We start from the raw sequence: 21599 nt of genomic DNA on the forward strand, positions 1-21599 counted from the left end.
CACACAAGTTGTTGTTACTTTTAGATGTAGAGTTATTGTTAATCTTAGATGTAGAGTTGATGTTACTCTTAGAAGTAGAGTTGATGTTACTTTCAGATGTAGAGTTGATGTTACTCTTAGATGTAGAGTTGATGTTACTCTTAGATGTAGAGTTGATGTTACTCTTAGATGTAGAGTTGATGTTACTCTTAGATGTAGAGTTGACGTTACTCCTGAGTGTAGATGTAGAGATGATGTTACACTGAGATGTAGAGTTGTTGTTAACCCTAGGCCTTGATTTGCTGTTACTCCTAGATGTCCATGTTGATGCGATTTCTTGATGTTGACCAGAAACTTAACTGGACCAGCCATATAAATACTGTGGCTACGAGAGCAGGTCAGAGGCTGGGTATTCTGCAGCGAGTGACTCACCTTCTGACTCCCCAAAGCCTTTCCACCATCTACAAGGCACAAGTCAGGAGTGTGATGGAATACTCTCCACTTGCCTGGATGAGTGCAGCTCCAACAACACTCAAGAAGCTCGACACCATCCAGGACAAAGCAGCCCGCTTGATTGACACCCCATCCACCACCCTAAACATTCACTCCCTTCACCACCGGCGCACTGTGGCTGCAGTACCATCCACAGGATGCACTGCAGCAACTCGCCAAGGCTTCTTCGACAGCACCTCCCAAACCCGCGACCTCTACCACCTAGAAGGACAAGGGCAGCAGGCGCATGGGAACAACACCACCTGCACGTTCCCCTCCAATTCACGCTCCATCCCGACTTGGAAATATATCGCCGTTCCTTCATTGTCGCTGGGTCAAAATCCTGGAATTCCCTTCCTAACAGCACTGTGGGAGAACCTTCACCACACGGACTGCAGTGGTTCAAGAAGGCGGCTCACCACCACCTTCTCAAGGGCAATTAGGGATGGGCAATAAATTCTGCCCTCGCCAGCGACGCCCACATCCCGTGAACGAATTTAAAAAAGTAACATCAGCTCTACATCTAAGAGTAATATCAACTCTACATCTAAGAGTAAAATCAGCTCTACATCTAAGAGTAACATCAACTCTACATCTAAGAGTAACATCAACTCTACATCTTAGAGTAAAATCAACTCTACGTCTCAGAGTAACATCAACTCTGTGTCTGTGTGTATGCCTGTCTGTTTTTCTCTGTATATGTCAGTGTGTCTATATGTGTGTCTATGTATATGTATCTGTGTCTAGGTGTCTGTGTGCGTGTCTGTGTGTATGTATGTGTGTCTAGGTGTGTGTCTGTGTGTGTGTCTGTGTGTATGTATGTGTGTCTAGGTGTCTGTGTGCGTGTCTGTGTGTATGTATGTGTGTCTAGGTGTGTGTGTGTGTGTGTATGTACGTGTGTCTAGGTGTGTGTGTCTGTGTGTATGTACGTGTGTCTAGGTGTCTGTGTGTGTGTCTGTGTGTATGTACGTGTGTCTAGTGTCTGTGTGTGTGTCTGTGTGTATGTACGTGTGTCTAGGTGTCTGTGTGTGTCTGTGTGTATGTATGTGTGTCTAGGTGTCTGTGTGTGTGTCTGTGTGTATACATGTGTGTCTAGGTGTCTGTGTGCGTGTCTGTGTGTATGTACGTGTGTCTGGGTGTCTGTGTGTGTGTATGTATGTGTGTCTAGGTGTCTGGGTGTCTGTGTGTGTGTCTGTGTGTATGTACGTGTGTCTGGGTGTCTGTGTGTGTGTATGTATGTGTGTCTAGGTGTCTGTGTGTGTGTCTGTGTCTAGGTGTCTGTGTGTGTGTCTGTGTGTATGTACGTGTGTCTAGGTGTCTGTGTGCATGTCTGTGTGTGTGTGTGTGTCTGTGTGTATGTATGTGTGTCTAGGTGTGTGTGTGTGTCTGTGTGTATGTACGTGTGTCTAGGTGTGTGTGTGTGTCTGTGTGTATGTATGTGTGTCTAGGTGTGTGTGTGTGTCTGTGTGTATGTACGTGTGTCTAGGTGTGTGTGTGTGTGTCTGTGTGTATGTATGTGTGTCTAGGTGTGTGTGTGTGTGTGTCTGTGTGTATGTACGTGTGTCGAGGTGTCTGTGTGTGTGTATCTGTGTGTCTGTATGTGTGTCTAGGTGTCTGTGTGCGTGTCTGTGTGTATGTACGTGTGTCTAGGTGTCTGTGTGTGTGTCTGTGTCTAGGTGTCTGTGTGTGTGTGTGCCTGTGTGTATGTACGTAGGGTAATAATAGTGGGGGATTTCAACTTCCCCAATATTAACTGGGATACTCAGAGTGTAAAAGGCTTAGAGGGTACAAAATTCTTAACGTGCATCCAGGAGAGCTTTTTGAGCCAGCATGTAGAAAGTCCTACAAGAGATGGGGCGGTACTGGACCTAATTCTAGGGAATGTGGCCGGCCAAGTGGAAGAAGTGCTAGTAGGTGAGCACTTTGGTGACAGTGACCATAATTCGGTGAGATTTAAGGTGGTCATGGAAAAGGACAGGGAGGGGCCGGAAATAAAGGTTCTAAATTGGGGGAAGGCCGATTTTAATAGGATAAGGCAGGATCTGGCCAAAATGGACTGGGATCAGCTGCTTGTAGGAAAATCCGCATCGGAGCAATGGGAGTCTTTCAGAAGGGAGATTGAGACCATACAATGGCAACATGTTCCCGTAAAGGTCAAGGGTGGTTCCAAGAACTCCAGGGAACCTTGGATGTCAGGGGATATACGAGAATGGATTCGGAAAAAAAGGAGGGCTTTTGGCAGATACAAAAGGCTAAAGACGGAGGAAGCCCTAGAGGAGTACAAAAAGTGCAGGGGGATACTTAAAAAAGAAATTAGGAGATCAAGGAGGGGCCATGAAATAACACTGGCGAGCAAAATAAAGGAAAATCCTAAGATGTTTTATAAGTATATTAAGGGTAAGAGGATAACTAGGGAAAAAATAGGGCCCATTAGGGACAAAAATGGCAATCTGTGTGTGGAGCCGGCAGATGTAGGAGGGGTTCTAAATGAATTTTTTGCATCTGTTTTCACTGTGGAGAAGGACGATGTAGACATAGAAATACGGCAGGGGGACTGTGATATACTCGAACATATTAACATTGAGCGCGAGGAGGTATTGGCGGTTTTAGCAGGCCTAAAAATGGATAAATCCCCAGGCCCGGACGAAATGTATCCCAGGCTACTGTGTGAGGCAAAGGAGGAGATTGCGGGGGCTCTAACACATATATTCAGAACCTCTCTGGCCACAGGGGATGTGCCAGAGGACTGGAGAACTGCTAATGTAGTACCATTATTCAAGAAGGGGAGTAGGGAAAAACCGGGGAACTACAGGCCAGTGAGCCTAACATCAGTGGTAGGAAAATTATTGGAAAAAATTCTGAAGGACAAAATTAGTCTCCACTTGGAGAAGCAAGGATTAATCAGGGATAGTCAACATGGCTTTGTCAAGGGAAGATCATGTCTGACTAATTTGATTGAATTTTTTGAGGGGGTGACTAGGCGTGTGGATGAGGGTAACGCAGTGGATGTGGTATACATGGATTTCAGTAAGGCCTTCGATAAAGTCCTGCACAGGAGACTGGTCAAGAAGGTACGAGCCCATGGAATCCAGGGTGCCTTGGCACTTTGGATACAAAACTGGCTTAGTGGCAGAAGGCAGAGGGTGATGGTCGAAGGTTGTTTTTGTGACTGGAAGCCTGTGGCCAGTGGGGTACCACAGGGATCGGTGCTGGGTCCCTTGCTGTTTGTGGTCTACATTAATGACTTGGATATGAATGTAAAAGGTATGATCAGTAAGTTCGCTGATGATACAAAAATTGGTAGGGTGGTAAATAGCGAGGAGGATAGCCTCAGTCTGCAGGACGATATAGATGGGTTGGTCAGATGGGCGGAACAGTGGCAAATGGAATTTAACCCGGAAAAGTGCGAGGTGATGCACTTTGGAGGGACTAACAAGGCACGGGAATACACAATGAATGGGAGGACCCTGGGCAAGACAGAGGGTCAGAGGGATCTTGGTGTGCAAGTTCACAGATCCCTGAAGGCGGCGGAACAGGTTGATAAGGTGGTAAAGAAGGCATATGGGATACTTGCCTTTATTAGCCGAGGCATAGAATATAAGAGCAAGGAGGTTATGATGGAGCTGTATAAAACACTGGTTAGGCCACAGCTGGAGTACTGTGTGCAGTTCTGGTCGCCACACTACAGGAAGGATGTGATCGCTTTGGAGAGGGTGCAGAGGAGATTCACCAGGATGTTACCAGGGCTGGAGCGCTTCAGCTATGAAGAGAGACTGGGAAGATTGGGTTTGTTTTCCTTGGAGCAGAGGAGGCTGAGGGGGGACATGATTGAGGTGTACAAAATTATGAGGGGCACAGATAGGATGGATACTAAGGAGCTTTTTCCCTTCATTGAAGGTTCTATAACAAGGGGACATAGATTCAAGGTAAAATGCGGGAGGTTTAGAGGGGATTTGAGAAGGAACTTTTTCACCCAGAGGGTGGTTGGAGTCTGGAACTCACTGCCTGAAAGGGTTGTGGAGGCAGGAACCCTCACAACATTCAAGAAGCATTTGGATGAGCACTTGAAATGCCATAGCATACAAGGCTACGGACCAAATGCTGGAATATGGGATTAGAGTAGACTGGGCTTGATGGCCGGCGCGGACACGATGGGCCGAAGGGCCTCTATCCGTGCTGTATAACTCTATGACTCTCTATGACGTGTGTCTAGGTGTCTGTGTGTATGCCTTTATCTGTGTGTCTGGTTGTGTGTATCTATGTATCGGTGTGCACCTATGTGTGTCCATGACTGTGTGTGTCTGAGTATGTGTGTATGTGGGTGGGTATGTTGGGCTGTGTTTGTCTCTGTGTGTATCTGTATGTGTGTTTCTGTGTATCCGTGTGTCTGTGTGTGTGTCTCTCTATGTGTATGTGTCAGTGTGTATGTGTGTGTATCTGTGTATGTCTGTCTGTGTGTTTCTGTTTGATTGTGTGTATTTGTGTGATAATGTGTGTGTCTGTGTGTGCCTGTCTGAGTGTCTGAGCATCTGTGTGTGACTGTCTGAGTGTCTGTGTGTGACTGTCTGAGTGTCTGTGTGTGCCTGTTTGAGTGTCTGTGTGTGACTGTCTGAGTGTCTGTGTGTGCCTGTCTGAGTGTCTGTGTGTGACTGTCTGAGTGTCTGTGTGTGCCTGTCTGAGTGTCTGTGTGTGCCTGTCTGAGTGTCTGTGTGTGACTGTCTGAGTGTCTGTGTGTGCCTGTCTGAGTGTCTGTGTGTGCCTGTCTGAGTGTCTGTGTGTGACTGTCTGAGTGTCTGTGTGTGCCTGTCTGAGTGTCTGTGTGTGCCTGTCTGTGTGTCTGAGCATCTGTTTGTGTCTGTCTGAGTGTCTGTGTGTGCCTGTCTGAGTGTCTGTGTGTGCCTGTCTGAGTGTCTGTGTGTGCCTGTCTGAGTGTCTGTGTGTGCCTGTCTGAGTGTCTGTGTGTGCCTGTCTGTGTGTCTGAGCATCTGTTTGTGTCTGTCTGAGTGTCTGTGTGTGTCAGTCTGAGCATCTGTGCGTCTCTATGTGTTAGCCTGAGTGTCTGTGTGTGTCAGTCTGAGTGTCTTTGTATGTGCCTGTCTGAGTGTCTGTCTGTGTCAGTCTGAGTGTCTGTGTGTCTGTGTGTGCCTGTCTCGGTGTCCGTGTGTGTGCCTGTCTGAGTGTCTTTGTGTGTGCCTGTCTCAGTGTCTGTTTGTACCTGTCTGTGTGTCTGTGTGTGTCAGTCTGAGTGTCTGTGTGTCTGTGTGTGCCTGTCTGAGTGTCTGTACCTGTCTGTGTGTCTGTACCTGTCTGTGTGTCTGTGTGTGTCAGTCTGAGTGTCTGTGTGTGCCTGTCTGAGTGTCTGTTTGTACCTGTCTGTGTATCTGTGTGTGTCAGTCTGAGTGTCTGTGTGTCTGTGTGTGTCAGTCTGAGTGTCTGTGTGTCTGTGTGTGTCAGTCTGTGTGTCTGTGTGTCTGTGTGTGTCAGTCTGTGTATCTGTGTGTGTCAGTCTGAGTGTCTGTGTGTCTGTGTGTGTCAGTCTGTGTGTCTGTGTGTGCCTGTCTGAGTGTCTGAGTGTCTGTGTGTGCCTGTCTGAGTGTTTGAGTGTCTGTGTGTCTGTGTGTGCCTGTCTGAGTGTTTGAGTGTCCGTGTGTGTATCTGTGTGTGTCAGTCTGAGTGTCTGTGTGTCTGTGTGTGCCTGTCTGAGTGTTTGAGTGTCTGTGTGTGCCTGTCTGAGTGTCTGTGTGTCTGTGTGTGCCTGTCTGAGTGTCTGTGTGTCTGTGTGTGCCTGTCTGAGTGTTTGAGTGTCCGTGTGTGTATCTGTGTGTGTCAGTCTGAGTGTCTGTGTGTCTGTGTGTGCCTGTCTGAGTGTTTGAGTGTCTGTGTGTGCCTGTCTGAGTGTCTGTGTGTCTGTGTGTGCCTGTCTGAGTGTCTGTGTGTCTGTGTGTGCCTGTCTGAGTGTTTGAGTGTCCGTGTGTGTATCTGTGTGTGTCAGTCTGAGTGTCTGTGTGTCTGTGTGTGCCTGTCTGAGTGTCTGTGTGTCTGTGTGTGCCTGTCTGAGTGTTTGAGTGTCTGTGTGTGCCTGTCTGAGTGTCTGTGTGTCTGTGTGTGCCTGTCTGAGTGTCTGTGTGTCTGTGTGTGCCTGTCTGAGTGTTTGAGTGTCCGTGTGTGTATCTGTGTGTGTCAGTCTGAGTGTCTGTGTGTCTGTGTGTGCCTGTCTGAGTGTTTGTGTGTCTGTGTGTGTGTTTTCAGCCTGCTCTCTGTTCCTGTTGATGCCTGTGTGTTCTGTGCCCTCTCTCCAGCTCCACATGTTGAAGGCACACTGTTTGAGTGAGACCATTTATCGAGTGAAGGGCTGCCAGCAGCTCCTCCGAGAGCACGTGGTGAAGTTCCATGAGTGTATGGAAGACATGGAGTTATACTGCGGGATGTGTGGAGAGTCGATTGGAGATAAGAACTCGCAGCTCCAGGCACTGCCGTGTTCCCACCTTTTCCATCTAAAGTAAGTGGACGAGGAGGTTGAGAAGGTGAAACGTGGGAATAGAGTCTCTGATCAGAGTGTTTAGAATGGGCCCTTTATTGTCCAACAAGATTAATATCAGCTCAGGCAATGGATGTATCAGATTCAGGCTGTGTGACCGAGACAGAGGGTCAGGACTGAGGGAGCGCTGCACTGTCGGAGGGTCAGTACTGAGGGAGAGCTGCACTGTCGGAGGGTCAGTACTGAGGGAGAGCTGCACTGTCGGAGGGTCAGGACTGAGGGAGCGCTGCACTGTCGGAGGGTCAGTACTGAGGGAGAGCTGCACTGTCGGAGGGTCAGTACTGAGGGAGTGCTGCACTGTCGGAGGGGCAGTACTGAGGGAGCGCCGCACTGTCGGAGGGTCAGTACTGAGGGAGCGCTGCACTGTCGGAGGGTCAGTACTGAGGGAGCGCCGCACTGTCGGAGGGTCAGTACTGAGGGAGCGCTGCACTGTCGGAGGGTCAGTACTGAGGGAGCGCTGCACTGTCGGAGGGGCAGTACTGAGGGAGCACTGCACTGTCGGAGGGTCAGTACTGAGGGAGCGCTGCACTGTCGGAGGGTCAGTACTGAGGGAGCACTGCACTGTCGGAGGGTCAGGACTGAGGGAGCACCGCACTGTCGGAGGGTCAGTACTGAGGGAGCGCTGTACTGTCGGAGGGTCAGTACTGAGGGAGCGCCGCACTGTCGGAGGGTCAGTACTGAGGGAGTGCTGCACTGTCGGAGGGTCAGTACTGAGGGAGCGCTGTACTGTCGGAGGGTCAGTACTGAGGGAGAGCTGCACTGTCGGAGGGTCAGTACTGAGGGAGAGCTGCACTGTCGGAGGGTCAGGACTGAGGGAGCGCTGCACTGTCGGAGGGTCAGTACTGAGGGAGAGCTGCACTGTCGGAGGGTCAGTACTGAGGGAGTGCTGCACTGTCGGAGGGGCAGTACTGAGGGAGCGCCGCACTGTCGGAGGGTCAGTACTGAGGGAGCGCTGCACTGTCGGAGGGTCAGTACTGAGGGAGCGCCGCACTGTCGGAGGGTCAGTACTGAGGGAGCGCTGCACTGTCGGAGGGTCAGTACTGAGGGAGCGCTGCACTGTCGGAGGGGCAGTACTGAGGGAGCACTGCACTGTCGGAGGGTCAGTACTGAGGGAGCGCTGCACTGTCGGAGGGTCAGTACTGAGGGAGCACTGCACTGTCGGAGGGTCAGGACTGAGGGAGCACCGCACTGTCGGAGGGTCAGTACTGAGGGAGCGCTGTACTGTCGGAGGGTCAGTACTGAGGGAGCGCCGCACTGTCGGAGGGTCAGTACTGAGGGAGTGCTGCACTGTCGGAGGGTCAGTACTGAGAGAGTCCTGCACTGTCGGAGGGTCAGTACTGAGGGAGCGCTGCACTGTCGGAGGGACAGTACTGAGGGAGTGCTGCACTGTCGGAGGGTCAGTACTGAGAGAGTCCTGCACTGTCGGAGGGTCAGTACTGAGAGAGTCCTGCACTGTCGGAGGGTCAGTACTGAGGGAGCGCTGCACTGTCGGAGGATCAGTACTGAGGGAGTGCTGCACTGTCGGAGGGTCAGTACTGAGGGAGAGCTGCACTGTCGGAGGGTCAGTACTGAGGGAGAGCTGCACTGTCGGAGGGTCAGTACTGAGGGAGCGCTGCACTGTCGGAGGGTCAGTACTGAGGGAGCGCTGCCCTGTCGGAGGGTCAGTACTGAGGGAGCGCTGCACTGTCGGAGGGACAGTACTGAGGGAGCGCTGCACTGTCGGAGGGTCAGTACTGAGGGAGCGCTGCACTGTCGGAGGGTCAGTACTGAGGGAGTGCTGCACTGTCGGAGGGTCAGTACTGAGGGAGCGCTGCACTGTCGGAGGGTCAGTACTGAGGGAGCGCTGCACTGTCGGAGGGTCAGTACTGAGGGAGCGCTGCACTGTCGGAGGGTCAGTACTGAGGGAGCGCTGCACTGTCGGAGGGGCAGTACTGAGGGAGTGCTGCACTGTCGGAGGGTCAGTACTGAGGGAGTGCTGCACTGTCGGAGGGTCAGTAGTGAGGGAGTGCTGAATAATTCCAGTAATAACAGGCCAATCAGTCCACTGTCAGTGGTGAGAAAACTGGTAGTAACAATTTCAAGAAAAAAATTAATTCTCACTTGGAGAAGCACAGGTTAATAAGGGTCAGCTCATCACAGGTTAATAAGGGTCAGCTCATCACAGGTTAATAAGGGTCAGCTCATCACAGGTTAATAAGGGTCAGCTCATCACAGGTTAATAAGGGTCAGCTCAGGACGGGTTAATAAGGGTCAGCTCATCACAGGTTAATAAGGGTCAGCTCAGGACGGGTTAATAAGGGTCAGCTCAGGACGGGGTTAATAAGGGTCAGCTCAGGACGGGTTAATAAGGGTCAGCTCAGCACGGGGTTAATAAGGGTCAGCTCAGGACGGGTTAATAAGGGTCAGCTCAGGACGGGGTTAATAACGGTCAGCTCAGGACGGGTTAATAAGGGTCAGCTCAGGAAAGGTTAATAAGGGTCAGCTCAGGACGGATTAATAAGGGTCAGCTCAGGACGGGGTTAATAAGGGTCAGGTCAGCACGGGGTTAATAAGTGTCAGCTCAGCACGGGGTTAATAAGGGGCAGCTCAGGACGGGGTTAATAATGGTCAGCTCAGGACGGGGTTAATAAGGGTCAGGTCAGCACGGGGTTAATAAGTGTCAGCTCAGCACGGGGTTAATAAGGGGCAGCTCAGGACGGGTTAATAAGGGTCAGCTCAGCACGGGGTTAATAAGGGGCAGCTCAGGACGGGTTAATAAGGGTCAGGTCAGCATGGGTTAATAAGGGTCAGGTCAGCACGGGGTTAATAAGGGTCAGCTCAGTACGGGGTTAATAAGGGTCAGCTCAGGACGGGTTAATAAGGGTCAGGTCAGCATGGGTTAATAAGGGTCAGGTCAGCACGGGGTTAATAAGGGTCAGCTCAGTACGGGGTTAATAAGGGTCAGCTCAGGACGGGTTAATAAGGGTCAGGTCAGCACGGGGTTAATAAGGGTCAGGTCAGCACGGGGTTAATAAGGGTCCGGTCAGCACGGGGTTAATAAGGGTCAGGTCAGCACGGGGTTAATAAGGGTCAGGTCAGCACGGGGTTAATAAGGGTCAGCTCAGTACGGGGTTAATAAGGGTCAGCTCAGGACGGGGTTAATAAGAGTCAGGTCAGCATGGGATTAATAAGGGTCAGCTCAGCACGGGGTTAATAAGGGTCAGCTCAGTACGGGGTTAATAAGGGTCAGCTCAGGACGGGGTTAATAAGAGTCAGGTCAGCACGGGGTTAATAAGGGTCAGCTCAGGACGGGGTTAATAAGAGTCAGGTCAGCACGGGGTTAATAAGGGTCAGCTCAGGACGGGTTAATGAGGGTCAGCTCAGCACGGGGTTAATAAGGGTCAGCTCAGGACGGGGTTAATAAGAGTCAGGTCAGCACGGGGTTAATAAGGGTCAGCTCAGGACGGGGTTAATAAGGGTCAGCTCAGCACGGGGTTAATAAGAGTCAGCTCAGGACGGGGTTAATAAGGGTCAGCTCAGGACGGGTTAATAAGGGTCAGCTCAGGACGGGGTTAATAAGGGTCAGCTCTGGACGGGGTTAATAAGAGTCAGCTCAGGACGGGTTAATAAGAGTCAGCTCAGGACGGGTTAATAAGGGTCAGCTCAGGACAGGTTAATAAGGGTCAGCTCAGGACGGGTTAATAAGGGTCAGCTCAGGACAGGTTAATAAGGGTCAGCTCAGGACGGGTTAATAACGGTCAGCTCAGGACGGGTTAATAAGGGTCAGTTCAGGACGGTTTAATAACGGTCAGCTCAGGACGGGTTAATAAGGGTCAGCTCAGGACAGGTTAATAAGGGTCAGCTCAGGACGGATTAATAAGGGTCAGCTCAGGACGGGGTTAATAATGGTCAGCTCAGGACAGGTTAATAAGGGTCAGCTCAGGACGGATTAATAAGGGTCAGCTCAGCACGGGGTTAATAAGGGTCAGCTCAGCACGGGGTTAATAAGCGTCAACTCAGGACGGGGTTTATAAGAGTCAGGTCAGCACGGGGTTAATAAGCGTCAGCTCAGGACGGGTTAATAAGGGTCAGCTCAGCACCGGGTTAATAAGGGTCAGCTCAGGACGGGTTAATAAGGGTCAGCTCAGGACGGGGTTAATAAGGGTCAGCTCAGGACGGGGTTAATAAGGGTCAGCTCAGGACGGGTTAATAAGGGTCAGCTCAGGACGGGGTTAATAAGGGTCAGCTCAGGACGGGTTAATAAGGGTCAGCTCAGGACGGGGTTAATAAGGGTCAGCTCAGGACGGGTTAATAAGGGTCAGCTCAGGACGGGGTTAATAAGGGTCAGCTCAGGACGGGTTAATAAGGGTCAGCTCAGGACGGGGATAATAAGGGTCAGCTCAGCACAGGTTAATAAGGGTCAGCTCAGGACGGGTTAATAAGGGTCAGCTCAGGACGGGGTTAATAAGGGTCAGCTCAGGACGGGTTAATAAGGGTCAGCTCAGCACAGGTTAATAAGGGTCAGCTCAGGACGGGTTAATAAGGGTCAGCTCAGGACGGGGTTAATAAGGGTCAGCTCAGGACGGGGTTAATAAGGGTCAGCTCAGGACGGGTTAATAAGGGTCAGCTCAGGACGGGGTTAATAAGGATCAGCTCAGGACAGGTTAATAAGGGTCAGCTCAGGACGGGTTAATAAGGGTCAGCTCAGGACAGGTTAATAAGGGTCAGCTCAGGACGGGTTAATAACGGTCAGCTCAGGACGGGTTAATAAGGGTCAGTTCAGGACGGGTTAATAACGGTCAGCTCAGGACGGGTTAATAAGGGTCAGCTCAGGACAGGTTAATAAGGGTCAGCTCAGGACGGATTAATAAGGGTCAGCTCAGGACGGGGTTAATAATGGTCAGCTCAGGACAGGTTAATAAGGGTCAGCTCAGGACGGATTAATAAGGGTCAGCTCAGCACGGGGTTAATAAGGGTCAGCTCAGCACGGGGTTAATAAGCGTCAACTCAGGACGGGGTTAATAAGAGTCAGGTCAGCACGGGGCTAATAAGCGTCAGCTCAGGACGGGTTAATAAGGGTCAGCTCAGCACCGGGTTAATAAGGGTAAGCTCAGGACGGGTTAATAAGGGTCAGCTCATGACGGGGTTAATAAGGGTCAGCTCAGGACGGGGTTAATAAGGGTCAGCTCAGGACGGGTTAATAAGGGTCAGCTCAGGACGGGGTTAATAAGGGTCAGCTCAGCACAGGTTAATAAGGGTCAGCTCAGGACGGGTTAATAAGGGTCAGCTCAGGACGGGGTTAATAAGGGTCAGCTCAGGACGGGTTAATAAGGGTCAGCTCAGCACAGGTTAATAAGGGTCAGCTCAGGACGGGTTAATAAGGGTCAGCTCAGGACGGGGTTAATAAGGGTCAGCTCAGGACGGGGTTAATAATGGTCAGCTCAGGACGGGTTAATAAGGGTCAGCTCAGGACGGGGTTAATAAGGGTCAGCTCAGGACGGGTTAATAAGGGTCAGCTCAGGACGGGTTAATAAGGATCAGCTCAGGACGGGGTTAATAAGGGTCAGCTCAGCACAGGTTAATAAGGGTCAGCTCAGGACGGGTTAATAAGGGTCAGCTCAGGACGGGGTTAATAAGGGTCAGCTCAGGACGGGTTAATAAGGGTCAGCTCAGGACGGGGTTAATAAGGGTCAGCTCAGGACGGGGTTAATAAGGGTCAGCTCAGGACGGGTTAATAAGGGTCAGCTCAGGACGGGGTTAATAAGGGTCAGCTCAGGACGGGTTAATAAGGGTCAGCTCAGGACGGGGTTAATAAGGGTCAGCTCAGGACGGGTTAATAAGGGTCAGCTCAGGACGGGGTTAATAAGGGTCAGCTCAGGACGGGTTAATAAGGGTCAGCTCAGGACGGGGATAATAAGGGTCAGCTCATCACAGGTTAATAAGGGTCAGCTCAGGACGGGTTAATAAGGGTCAGCTCAGGACGGGGTTAATAAGGGTCAGCTCAGGACGGGTTAATAAGGGTCAGCTCAGCACAGGTTAATAAGGGTCAGCTCAGGACGGGTTAATAAGGGTCAGCTCAGGACGGGGTTAATAAGGGTCAGCTCAGGACGGGGTTAATAAGGGTCAGCTCAGGACGGGTTAATAAGGGTCAGCTCAGGACGGGGTTAATAAGGATCAGCTCAGGACAGGTTAATAAGGGTCAGCTCAGGACGGGTTAATAAGGGTCAGCTCAGGACAGGTTAATAAGGGTCAGCTCAGGACGGGTTAATAACGGTCAGCTCAGGACGGGTTAATAAGGGTCAGTTCAGGACGGGTTAATAACGGTCAGCTCAGGACGGGTTAATAAGGGTCAGCTCAGGACAGGTTAATAAGGGTCAGCTCAGGACGGATTAATAAGGGTCAGCTCAGGACGGGGTTAATAATGGTCAGCTCAGGACAGGTTAATAAGGGTCAGCTCAGGACGGATTAATAAGGGTCAGCTCAGCACGGGGTTAATAAGGGTCAGCTCAGCACGGGGTTAATAAGCGTCAACTCAGGACGGGGTTAATAAGAGTCAGGTCAGCACGGGGTTAATAAGCGTCAGCTCAGGACGGGTTAATAAGGGTCAGCTCAGCACCGGGTTAATAAGGGTAAGCTCAGGACGGGTTAATAAGGGTCAGCTCAGGACGGGGTTAATAAGGGTCAGCTCAGGACGGGGTTAATAAGGGTCAGCTCAGGACGGGTTAATAAGGGTCAGCTCAGGACGGGGTTAATAAGGGTCAGCTCAGGACGGGTTAATAAGGGTCAGCTCAGGACGGGGTTAATAAGGGTCAGCTCAGGACGGGTTAATAAGGGTCAGCTCAGGACGGGGTTAATAAGGGTCAGCTCAGGATGGGTTAATAAGGGTCAGCTCAGGACGGGGTTAATAAGGGTCAGCTCAGCACAGGTTAATAAGGGTCAGCTCAGGACGGGTTAATAAGGGTCAGCTCAGGACGGGGTTAATAAGGGTCAGCTCAGGACGGGTTAATAAGGGTCAGCTCAGCACAGGTTAATAAGGGTCAGCTCAGGACGGGTTAATAAGGGTCAGCTCAGGACGGGGTTAATAAGGGTCAGCTCAGGACGGGGTTAATAATGGTCAGCTCAGGACGGGTTAATAAGGGTCAGCTCAGGACGGGGTTAATAAGGGTCAGCTCAGGACGGGTTAATAAGGGTCAGCTCAGGACGGGTTAATAAGGATCAGCTCAGGACGGGGTTAATAAGGGTCAGCTCAGCACAGGTTAATAAGGGTCAGCTCAGGACGGGTTAATAAGGGTCAGCTCAGGACGGGGTTAATAAGGGTCAGCTCAGGACGGGTTAATAAGGGTCAGCTCAGGACGGGGTTAATAAGGGTCAGCTCAGCACGGGGTTAATAAGGGTCAGCTGAGGACGGGGTTAATAAGGGTCAGCTGAGGACGGGATTAATAAGGGTCAGCTCAGCACGGGGTTAATAAGGGTCAGCTCAGGACGGGTTAATAAGGGTCAGCTCAGGACGGGGTTAATAAGGGTCAGCTCAGGACGGGGTTAATAAGGGTCAGCTCAGGACGGGTTAATAAGGGTCAGCTCAGGACGGGGTTAATAAGGGTCAGCTCAGGACGGGTTAATAAGGGTCAGCTGAGGACGGGGTTAATAAGGGTCAGCTCAGGACGGGGTTAATAAGGGTCAGCTCAGGACGGGGTTAATAAGTGTCAGCTCAGGACGGGTTAATAAGGGTCAGCTCAGGACGGGTTAATAAGGGTCAGCTCAGGACGGGGTTAATAAGGGTCAGCTCAGGACGGGGTTAATAAGGGTCAGCTCAGGACGGGGTTAATAAGGGTCAGCTCAGGACGGGGTTAATAAGGGTCAGCTCAGGACGGGTTAATAACGGTCAGCTCAGGACGGGTTAATAAGGGTCAGTTCAGGACGGGTTAATAACGGTCAGCTCAGGACGGGTTAATAAGGGTCAGCTCAGGACAGGTTAATAAGGGTCAGCTCAGGACGGATTAATAAGGGTCAGCTCAGGACGGGGTTAATAATGGTCAGCTCAGGACAGGTTAATAAGGGTCAGCTCAGGACGGATTAATAAGGGTCAGCTCAGCACGGGGTTAATAAGGGTCAGCTCAGCACGGGGTTAATAAGCGTCAACTCAGGACGGGGTTAATAAGAGTCAGGTCAGCACGGGGCTAATAAGCGTCAGCTCAGGACGGGTTAATAAGGGTCAGCTCAGCACCGGGTTAATAAGGGTAAGCTCAGGACGGGTTAATAAGGGTCAGCTCATGACGGGGTTAATAAGGGTCAGCTCAGGACGGGGTTAATAAGGGTCAGCTCAGGACGGGTTAATAAGGGTCAGCTCAGGACGGGGTTAATAAGGGTCAGCTCAGCACAGGTTAATAAGGGTCAGCTCAGGACGGGTTAATAAGGGTCAGCTCAGGACGGGGTTAATAAGGGTCAGCTCAGGACGGGTTAATAAGGGTCAGCTCAGCACAGGTTAATAAGGGTCAGCTCAGGACGGGTTAATAAGGGTCAGCTCAGGACGGGGTTAATAAGGGTCAGCTCAGGACGGGGTTAATAATGGTCAGCTCAGGACGGGTTAATAAGGGTCAGCTCAGGACGGGGTTAATAAGGGTCAGCTCAGGACGGGTTAATAAGGGTCAGCTCAGGACGGGTTAATAAGGATCAGCACAGGACGGGGTTAATAAGGGTCAGCTCAGGACGGGTTAATAAGGGTCAGCTCAGGACGGGGTTAATAAGGGTCAGCTCAGGACGGGTTAATAAGGGTCAGCTCAGGACGGGGATAATAAGGGTCAGCTCATCACAGGTTAATAAGGGTCAGCTCAGGACGGGTTAATAAGGGTCAGCTCAGGACGGGGTTAATAAGGGTCAGCTCAGGACGGGTTAATAAGGGTCAGCTCAGCACAGGTTAATAAGGGTCAGCTCAGGACGGGTTAATAAGGGTCAGCTCAGGACGGGGTTAATAAGGGTCAGCTCAGGACGGGGTTAATAAGGGTCAGCTCAGGACGGGTTAATAAGGGTCAGCTCAGGACGGGGTTAATAAGGATCAGCTCAGGACAGGTTAATAAGGGTCAGCTCAGGACGGGTTAATAAGGGTCAGCTCAGGACAGGTTAATAAGGGTCAGCTCAGGACGGGTTAATAACGGTCAGCTCAGGACGGGTTAATAAGGGTCAGTTCAGGACGGGTTAATAACGGTCAGCTCAGGACGGGTTAATAAGGGTCAGCTCAGGACAGGTTAATAAGGGTCAGCTCAGGACGGATTAATAAGGGTCAGCTCAGGACGGGGTTAATAATGGTCAGCTCAGGACAGGTTAATAAGGGTCAGCTCAGGACGGATTAATAAGGGTCAGCTCAGCACGGGGTTAATAAGGGTCAGCTCAGCACGGGGTTAATAAGCGTCAACTCAGGACGGGGTTAATAAGAGTCAGGTCAGCACGGGGTTAATAAGCGTCAGCTCAGGACGGGTTAATAAGGGTCAGCTCAGCACCGGGTTAATAAGGGTAAGCTCAGGACGGGTTAATAAGGGTCAGCTCAGGACGGGGTTAATAAGGGTCAGCTCAGGACGGGGTTAATAAGGGTCAGCTCAGGACGGGTTAATAAGGGTCAGCTCAGGACGGGGTTAATAAGGGTCAGCTCAGGACGGGTTAATAAGGGTCAGCTCAGGACGGGGTTAATAAGGGTCAGCTCAGGACGGGTTAATAAGGGTCAGCTCAGGACGGGGTTAATAAGGGTCAGCTCAGGATGGGTTAATAAGGGTCAGCTCAGGACGGGGTTAATAAGGGTCAGCTCAGCACAGGTTAATAAGGGTCAGCTCAGGACGGGTTAATAAGGGTCAGCTCAGGACGGGGTTAATAAGGGTCAGCTCAGGACGGGTTAATAAGGGTCAGCTCAGCACCGGGTTAATAAGGGTAAGCTCAGGACGGGTTAATAAGGGTCAGCTCAGGACGGGGTTAATAAGGGTCAGCTCAGGACGGGGTTAATAAGGGTCAGCTCAGGACGGGTTAATAAGGGTCAGCTCAGGACGGGGTTAATAAGGGTCAGCTCAGGACGGGTTAATAAGGGTCAGCTCAGGACGGGGTTAATAAGGGTCAGCTCAGGACGGGTTAATAAGGGTCAGCTCAGGACGGGGTTAATAAGGGTCAGCTCAGGATGGGTTAATAAGGGTCAGCTCAGGACGGGGTTAATAAGGGTCAGCTCAGCACAGGTTAATAAGGGTCAGCTCAGGACGGGTTAATAAGGGTCAGCTCAGGACGGGGTTAATAAGGGTCAGCTCAGGACGGGTTAATAAGGGTCAGCTCAGCACAGGTTAATAAGGGTCAGCTCAGGACGGGTTAATAAGGGTCAGCTCAGGACGGGGTTAATAAGGGTCAGCTCAGGACGGGGTTAATAATGGTCAGCTCAGGACGGGTTAATAAGGGTCAGCTCAGGACGGGGTTAATAAGGGTCAGCTCAGGACGGGTTAATAAGGGTCAGCTCAGGACGGGTTAATAAGGATCAGCTCAGGACGGGGTTAATAAGGGTCAGCTCAGCACAGGTTAATAAGGGTCAGCTCAGGACGGGTTAATAAGGGTCAGCTCAGGACGGGGTTAATAAGGGTCAGCTCAGGACGGGTTAATAAGGGTCAGCTCAGGACGGGGTTAATAAGGGTCAGCTCAGCACGGGGTTAATAAGGGTCAGCTGAGGACGGGGTTAATAAGGGTCAGCTGAGGACGGGGTTAATAAGGGTCAGCTCAGCACGGGGTTAATAAGGGTCAGCTCAGGACGGGTTAATAAGGGTCAGCTCAGGACGGGGTTAATAAGGGTCAGCTCAGGACGGGGTTAATAAGGGTCAGCTCAGGACGGGTTAATAAGGGTCAGCTCAGGACGGGGTTAATAAGGGTCAGCTCAGGACGGGTTAATAAGGGTCAGCTGAGGACGGGGTTAATAAGGGTCAGCTCAGGACGGGGTTAATAAGGGTCAGCTCAGGACAGGGTTAATAAGTGTCAGCTCAGGACGGGTTAATAAGGGTCAGCTCAGGACGGGTTAATAAGGGTCAGCTCAGGACGGGGTTAATAAGGGTCAGCTCAGGACGGGGTTAATAAGGGTCAGCTCAGGACGGGGTTAATAAGGGTCAGCTCAGGACGGGGTTAATAAGGGTCAGCTCAGGACGGGGTTAATAAGGGTCAGCTCAGGACGGGTTAATAAGGGTCAGCTCAGGACGGGGTTAATAAGGGTCAGCTCAGGACGGGTTAATAAGGGTCAGCTCAGCACGGGGTTAATAAGGGTCAGCTCAGGACGGGGTTAATAAGGGTCAGCTCAGGACGGGTTAATAAGGGTCAGCACAGGACGGGGTTAATAAGGGTCAGCTCAGGACGGGTTAATAAGGGTCAGCTCAGGACGGGGTTAATAAGGGTCAGCTCAGGACGGGGTTAATAAGGGTCAGCTGTCCTCAGGACGGGGTTAATAAGGGTCAGCTCAGGACGGGTTAATAAGGGTCAGCTCAGGACGGGTTAATAAGGGTCAGCTCAGGACGGGTTAATAAGGGTCAGCTGTCCTCAGGACGGGGTTAATAAGGGTCAGCTCAGGACGGGGTTAATAAGGGTCAGCTCAGGACGGGGTTAATAAGGGTCAGCACAGGACGGGTTAATAAGGGTCAGCACAGGACGGGTTAATAAGGGTCAGCACAGGACGGGTTAATAAGGGTCAGGTCAGGACGGGGTTAATAAGGGTCAGCTCAGGACGGGTTAATAAGGGTCAGCTCAGGACGGGTTAATAAGGGTCAGCTCAGGACGGGGTTAATAAGGGTCAGCTCAGGACGGGGTTAATAAGGGTCAGCTCAGGACGGGGTTATTAAGGGTCAGCTCAGGACGGGGTTAATAAGGGTCAGCTCAGGACGGGGTTAATAAGGGTCAGCTCAGGACGGGGTTAATAAGGGTCAGCTGTCCTCAGGACGGGGTTAATAAGGGTCAGCTGTCCTCAGGACGGGTTTGTGTGGGGAGGATGGACATGGACTTCAGGAGGCCAGAGACAGACTGGTGAAATGGGCAGACACATGGTCGATGCAATTCCATGGGTATAAGTGTGATGTGATGCACCTTGGGGGCAACAACATGGAGAGGCAGGATCGTCTCAATGGGACTATTTTGAGAGAGGTGCAAGAGCAGAGTGACCTGGGGGGGCAGATTCACAAATCTCTGACGGTGGCAGGGCAAGTTGATAAGACGTTTAAGAAAGTGTATGGGATACTTGTCTTTGTAAATAGGGGCATTGAATACAAAAACAAGGACGTCATACTGAACCTTTCCAAACCACTGGTTCGGCCCCAGCTGGAGTATTGTGTCCAATTCTGGGCACCACACTTTAGGAAGGACGTCAGGGTCAAGGGGAGGGTACTGGGGAGGTTTACCAGGATGATACAGGGACGAGGGACTTCAGTTATGTGGAGAGACTGGAGAAGCTGGGATTGTTCTCCTTTGAGCAGAGAAGGTTAAGGGGAGATTTGATAGAGGTGTTCAAAATCATGAAGGGTTTCGATAGAGTAAATAAGAAGAAACTGGGTCAGTAACCAGAGGACCCAGATATAAAATAATTCACACAAGAACTAGAGGGGAAATGAGAAGACATTTTTTCACACAGAGGGTTGTTAAGATCTGGAACGCACTCCCTGAAAGGGGAGCAGATTCGATGGGAACTTTCAAAAGGCAATTAGAACCATAGAACCATAGAAAAGATACAGCACAGAAGGGGCCATTCAGCCCATCGTGTCCGTGCCGGCTCGATGAACAACGCGGTGCCCATTCTAATCCCACCTTCCAGCACCCGGTCCGTAGCCCTGCAGCTTACAGCACTTTAGGTGCAGGTCCAGGTACTTTTTAAAAGAGTTGAGGGTCCCTGCCTCTACCACCAATTCGGGCAGTGAATTCCATACACCCACCACCCTCTGGGTAAAAAAGTTTTTCCTCATGTCCCCTCTAATCCTTCCACCAATCAGCTTAAATCTATGTCCTCTAGTTCTTGAACTCTCCGCTAGGGGAAACAGGTACTTCCTGTCTACTCTATCTGGGCCCCTCATAATTTTGTACACCTCAATCAAGTCTCCCCTCAGCCTCCTCTGCTCCAAGGAAAACAACCCCAGCCTATCCAATCTCTCCTCGTAGCTGCAATTTTCAAGCCCTGGCAACATTCTTGTAAATCTTCTCTGCACTCTCTCCAGAGCAATTACATCCTTCCTGTAATGTGGTGACCAGAACTGCACACAATACTCCAGCTGTGGCCTTACCAGCGTTTTATACAGTTCCATCATTACATCCCTGCTTTTGTATTCTTTGCCTCGGCTAATAATGGAGAGCATTCCGTATGCCTTCTTCACAACCTTATCTACCTGTACTGCCACCTTCAGGGACCTGTGCACATGCACTCCAAGGTCTCTCACTTCCTCTACCCCTCTCAATATATTCCCGTTCACTGCGTGTTCCCTTTTACTGTTTGCCCTCCCTAAGTGCATTACCTCACACTTCTGCGGGTTGAACTCCATTTGTCACTTTTCCGCCCACTCCACCAACCCATTGATATCTTCTTGGACTCTACAACTATCCTCTTCACTATCAACTACACGGCCAATTTTTGTGTCGTCTGCAAATTTGTCAATCATGCCCCCTACATTCAAGTCCAAATCATTAATATATACCACAAACAGCAAGGGACCCAACACTGAGCCCTGTGGCACACCACTGGAAACAGATTTCCATTCGCAAAGACATCCATTGACCTTTACCCTTTGTTTCCTGTTACTGAGCCAATTTTGGATCCAATTCACCACATTTCCCTGTATCCCATAGGCTTTTACCTTTCTGACCAGTCTGCCATGTGGGACCTTGTCAAATGTCTTACTAAAATCCATGTAGACAACATTCACTGCACTACCCTCATCAAACCTCCTCGTCACTTCCTCAAGAATTTAATCAGATTTGTGAGGCATGAAACAAATCCTTGCTGACTATCCCTGATTAAACCATGCCTTTCCAAGTGACAGTTTATCCTATCTCTCAGTATTGATTCTAATAGTTTGCCCACCACCGAGGTAAGACTGACCGGCCTATAACTGTTCGGCCTTTCCCTCGTACCCTTTTTAAACAATGGTACTACGTTTTCAGTCTTCCAGTCCTCCGGTACCTCCCCTGTATCTAGTGAGGATTGGAAAATGATCCTCAGAGCATCCGCTATTTCCTCCCTGGCTTCCTTCAATAGCCTAGGAAACAATCCATCCGGCCCTGGTGACTTATCAACTTTCAAGGATTCCAGTCCCTCTAGTACTTCCTCTCTCGTTATGTTTACCTTATCCAATATTTCACACCTCTCCTCTTTAACTACTACTTCTGGATCATCCCTTTCCGGAGACAAAATATTCATTTAAAACCCTACCCACATCCTCTGCTTCAACACACAAGTTACCTTTATCATCCCTGATAGGTCCCACCTTTTCCTTAGCTATCCTCTTGTTCTTAATGTACTGATAAAACATCTTTGGGTTTTCTTTAATCTTTCTAGCTAATATTTTTTCATGCCGTCTCTTTGCTTTCCTTATTTCCTTTTTTACATCATCCCTGTACTTTCTATAATCCTCTT

The 21599-nt window shown here is 50.6% G+C and overlaps 1 protein-coding gene across 1 annotated transcript in view; it reads left to right on the plus strand.

The window, feature by feature from the left end:
* The window catches only part of LOC137319431 (43 kDa receptor-associated protein of the synapse-like), a gene marked incomplete at its 5' end in the record, with an annotated part of 38380 nt that overhangs the window by 11126 nt on the left and 5655 nt on the right, over positions 1–21599 (plus strand). Inside the window, one exon of the mRNA XM_067981638.1 lies at positions 6771–6970. Within this exon, the coding sequence (XP_067837739.1) occupies positions 6771–6970 (200 nt within the window). The remainder of the gene's footprint in view (positions 1–6770; positions 6971–21599) is intronic.

This window comes from Heptranchias perlo, unplaced genomic scaffold (assembly GCF_035084215.1).
Source record: "Heptranchias perlo isolate sHepPer1 unplaced genomic scaffold, sHepPer1.hap1 HAP1_SCAFFOLD_847, whole genome shotgun sequence".
Classification (NCBI taxonomy): domain Eukaryota; kingdom Metazoa; phylum Chordata; class Chondrichthyes; order Hexanchiformes; family Hexanchidae; genus Heptranchias; species Heptranchias perlo.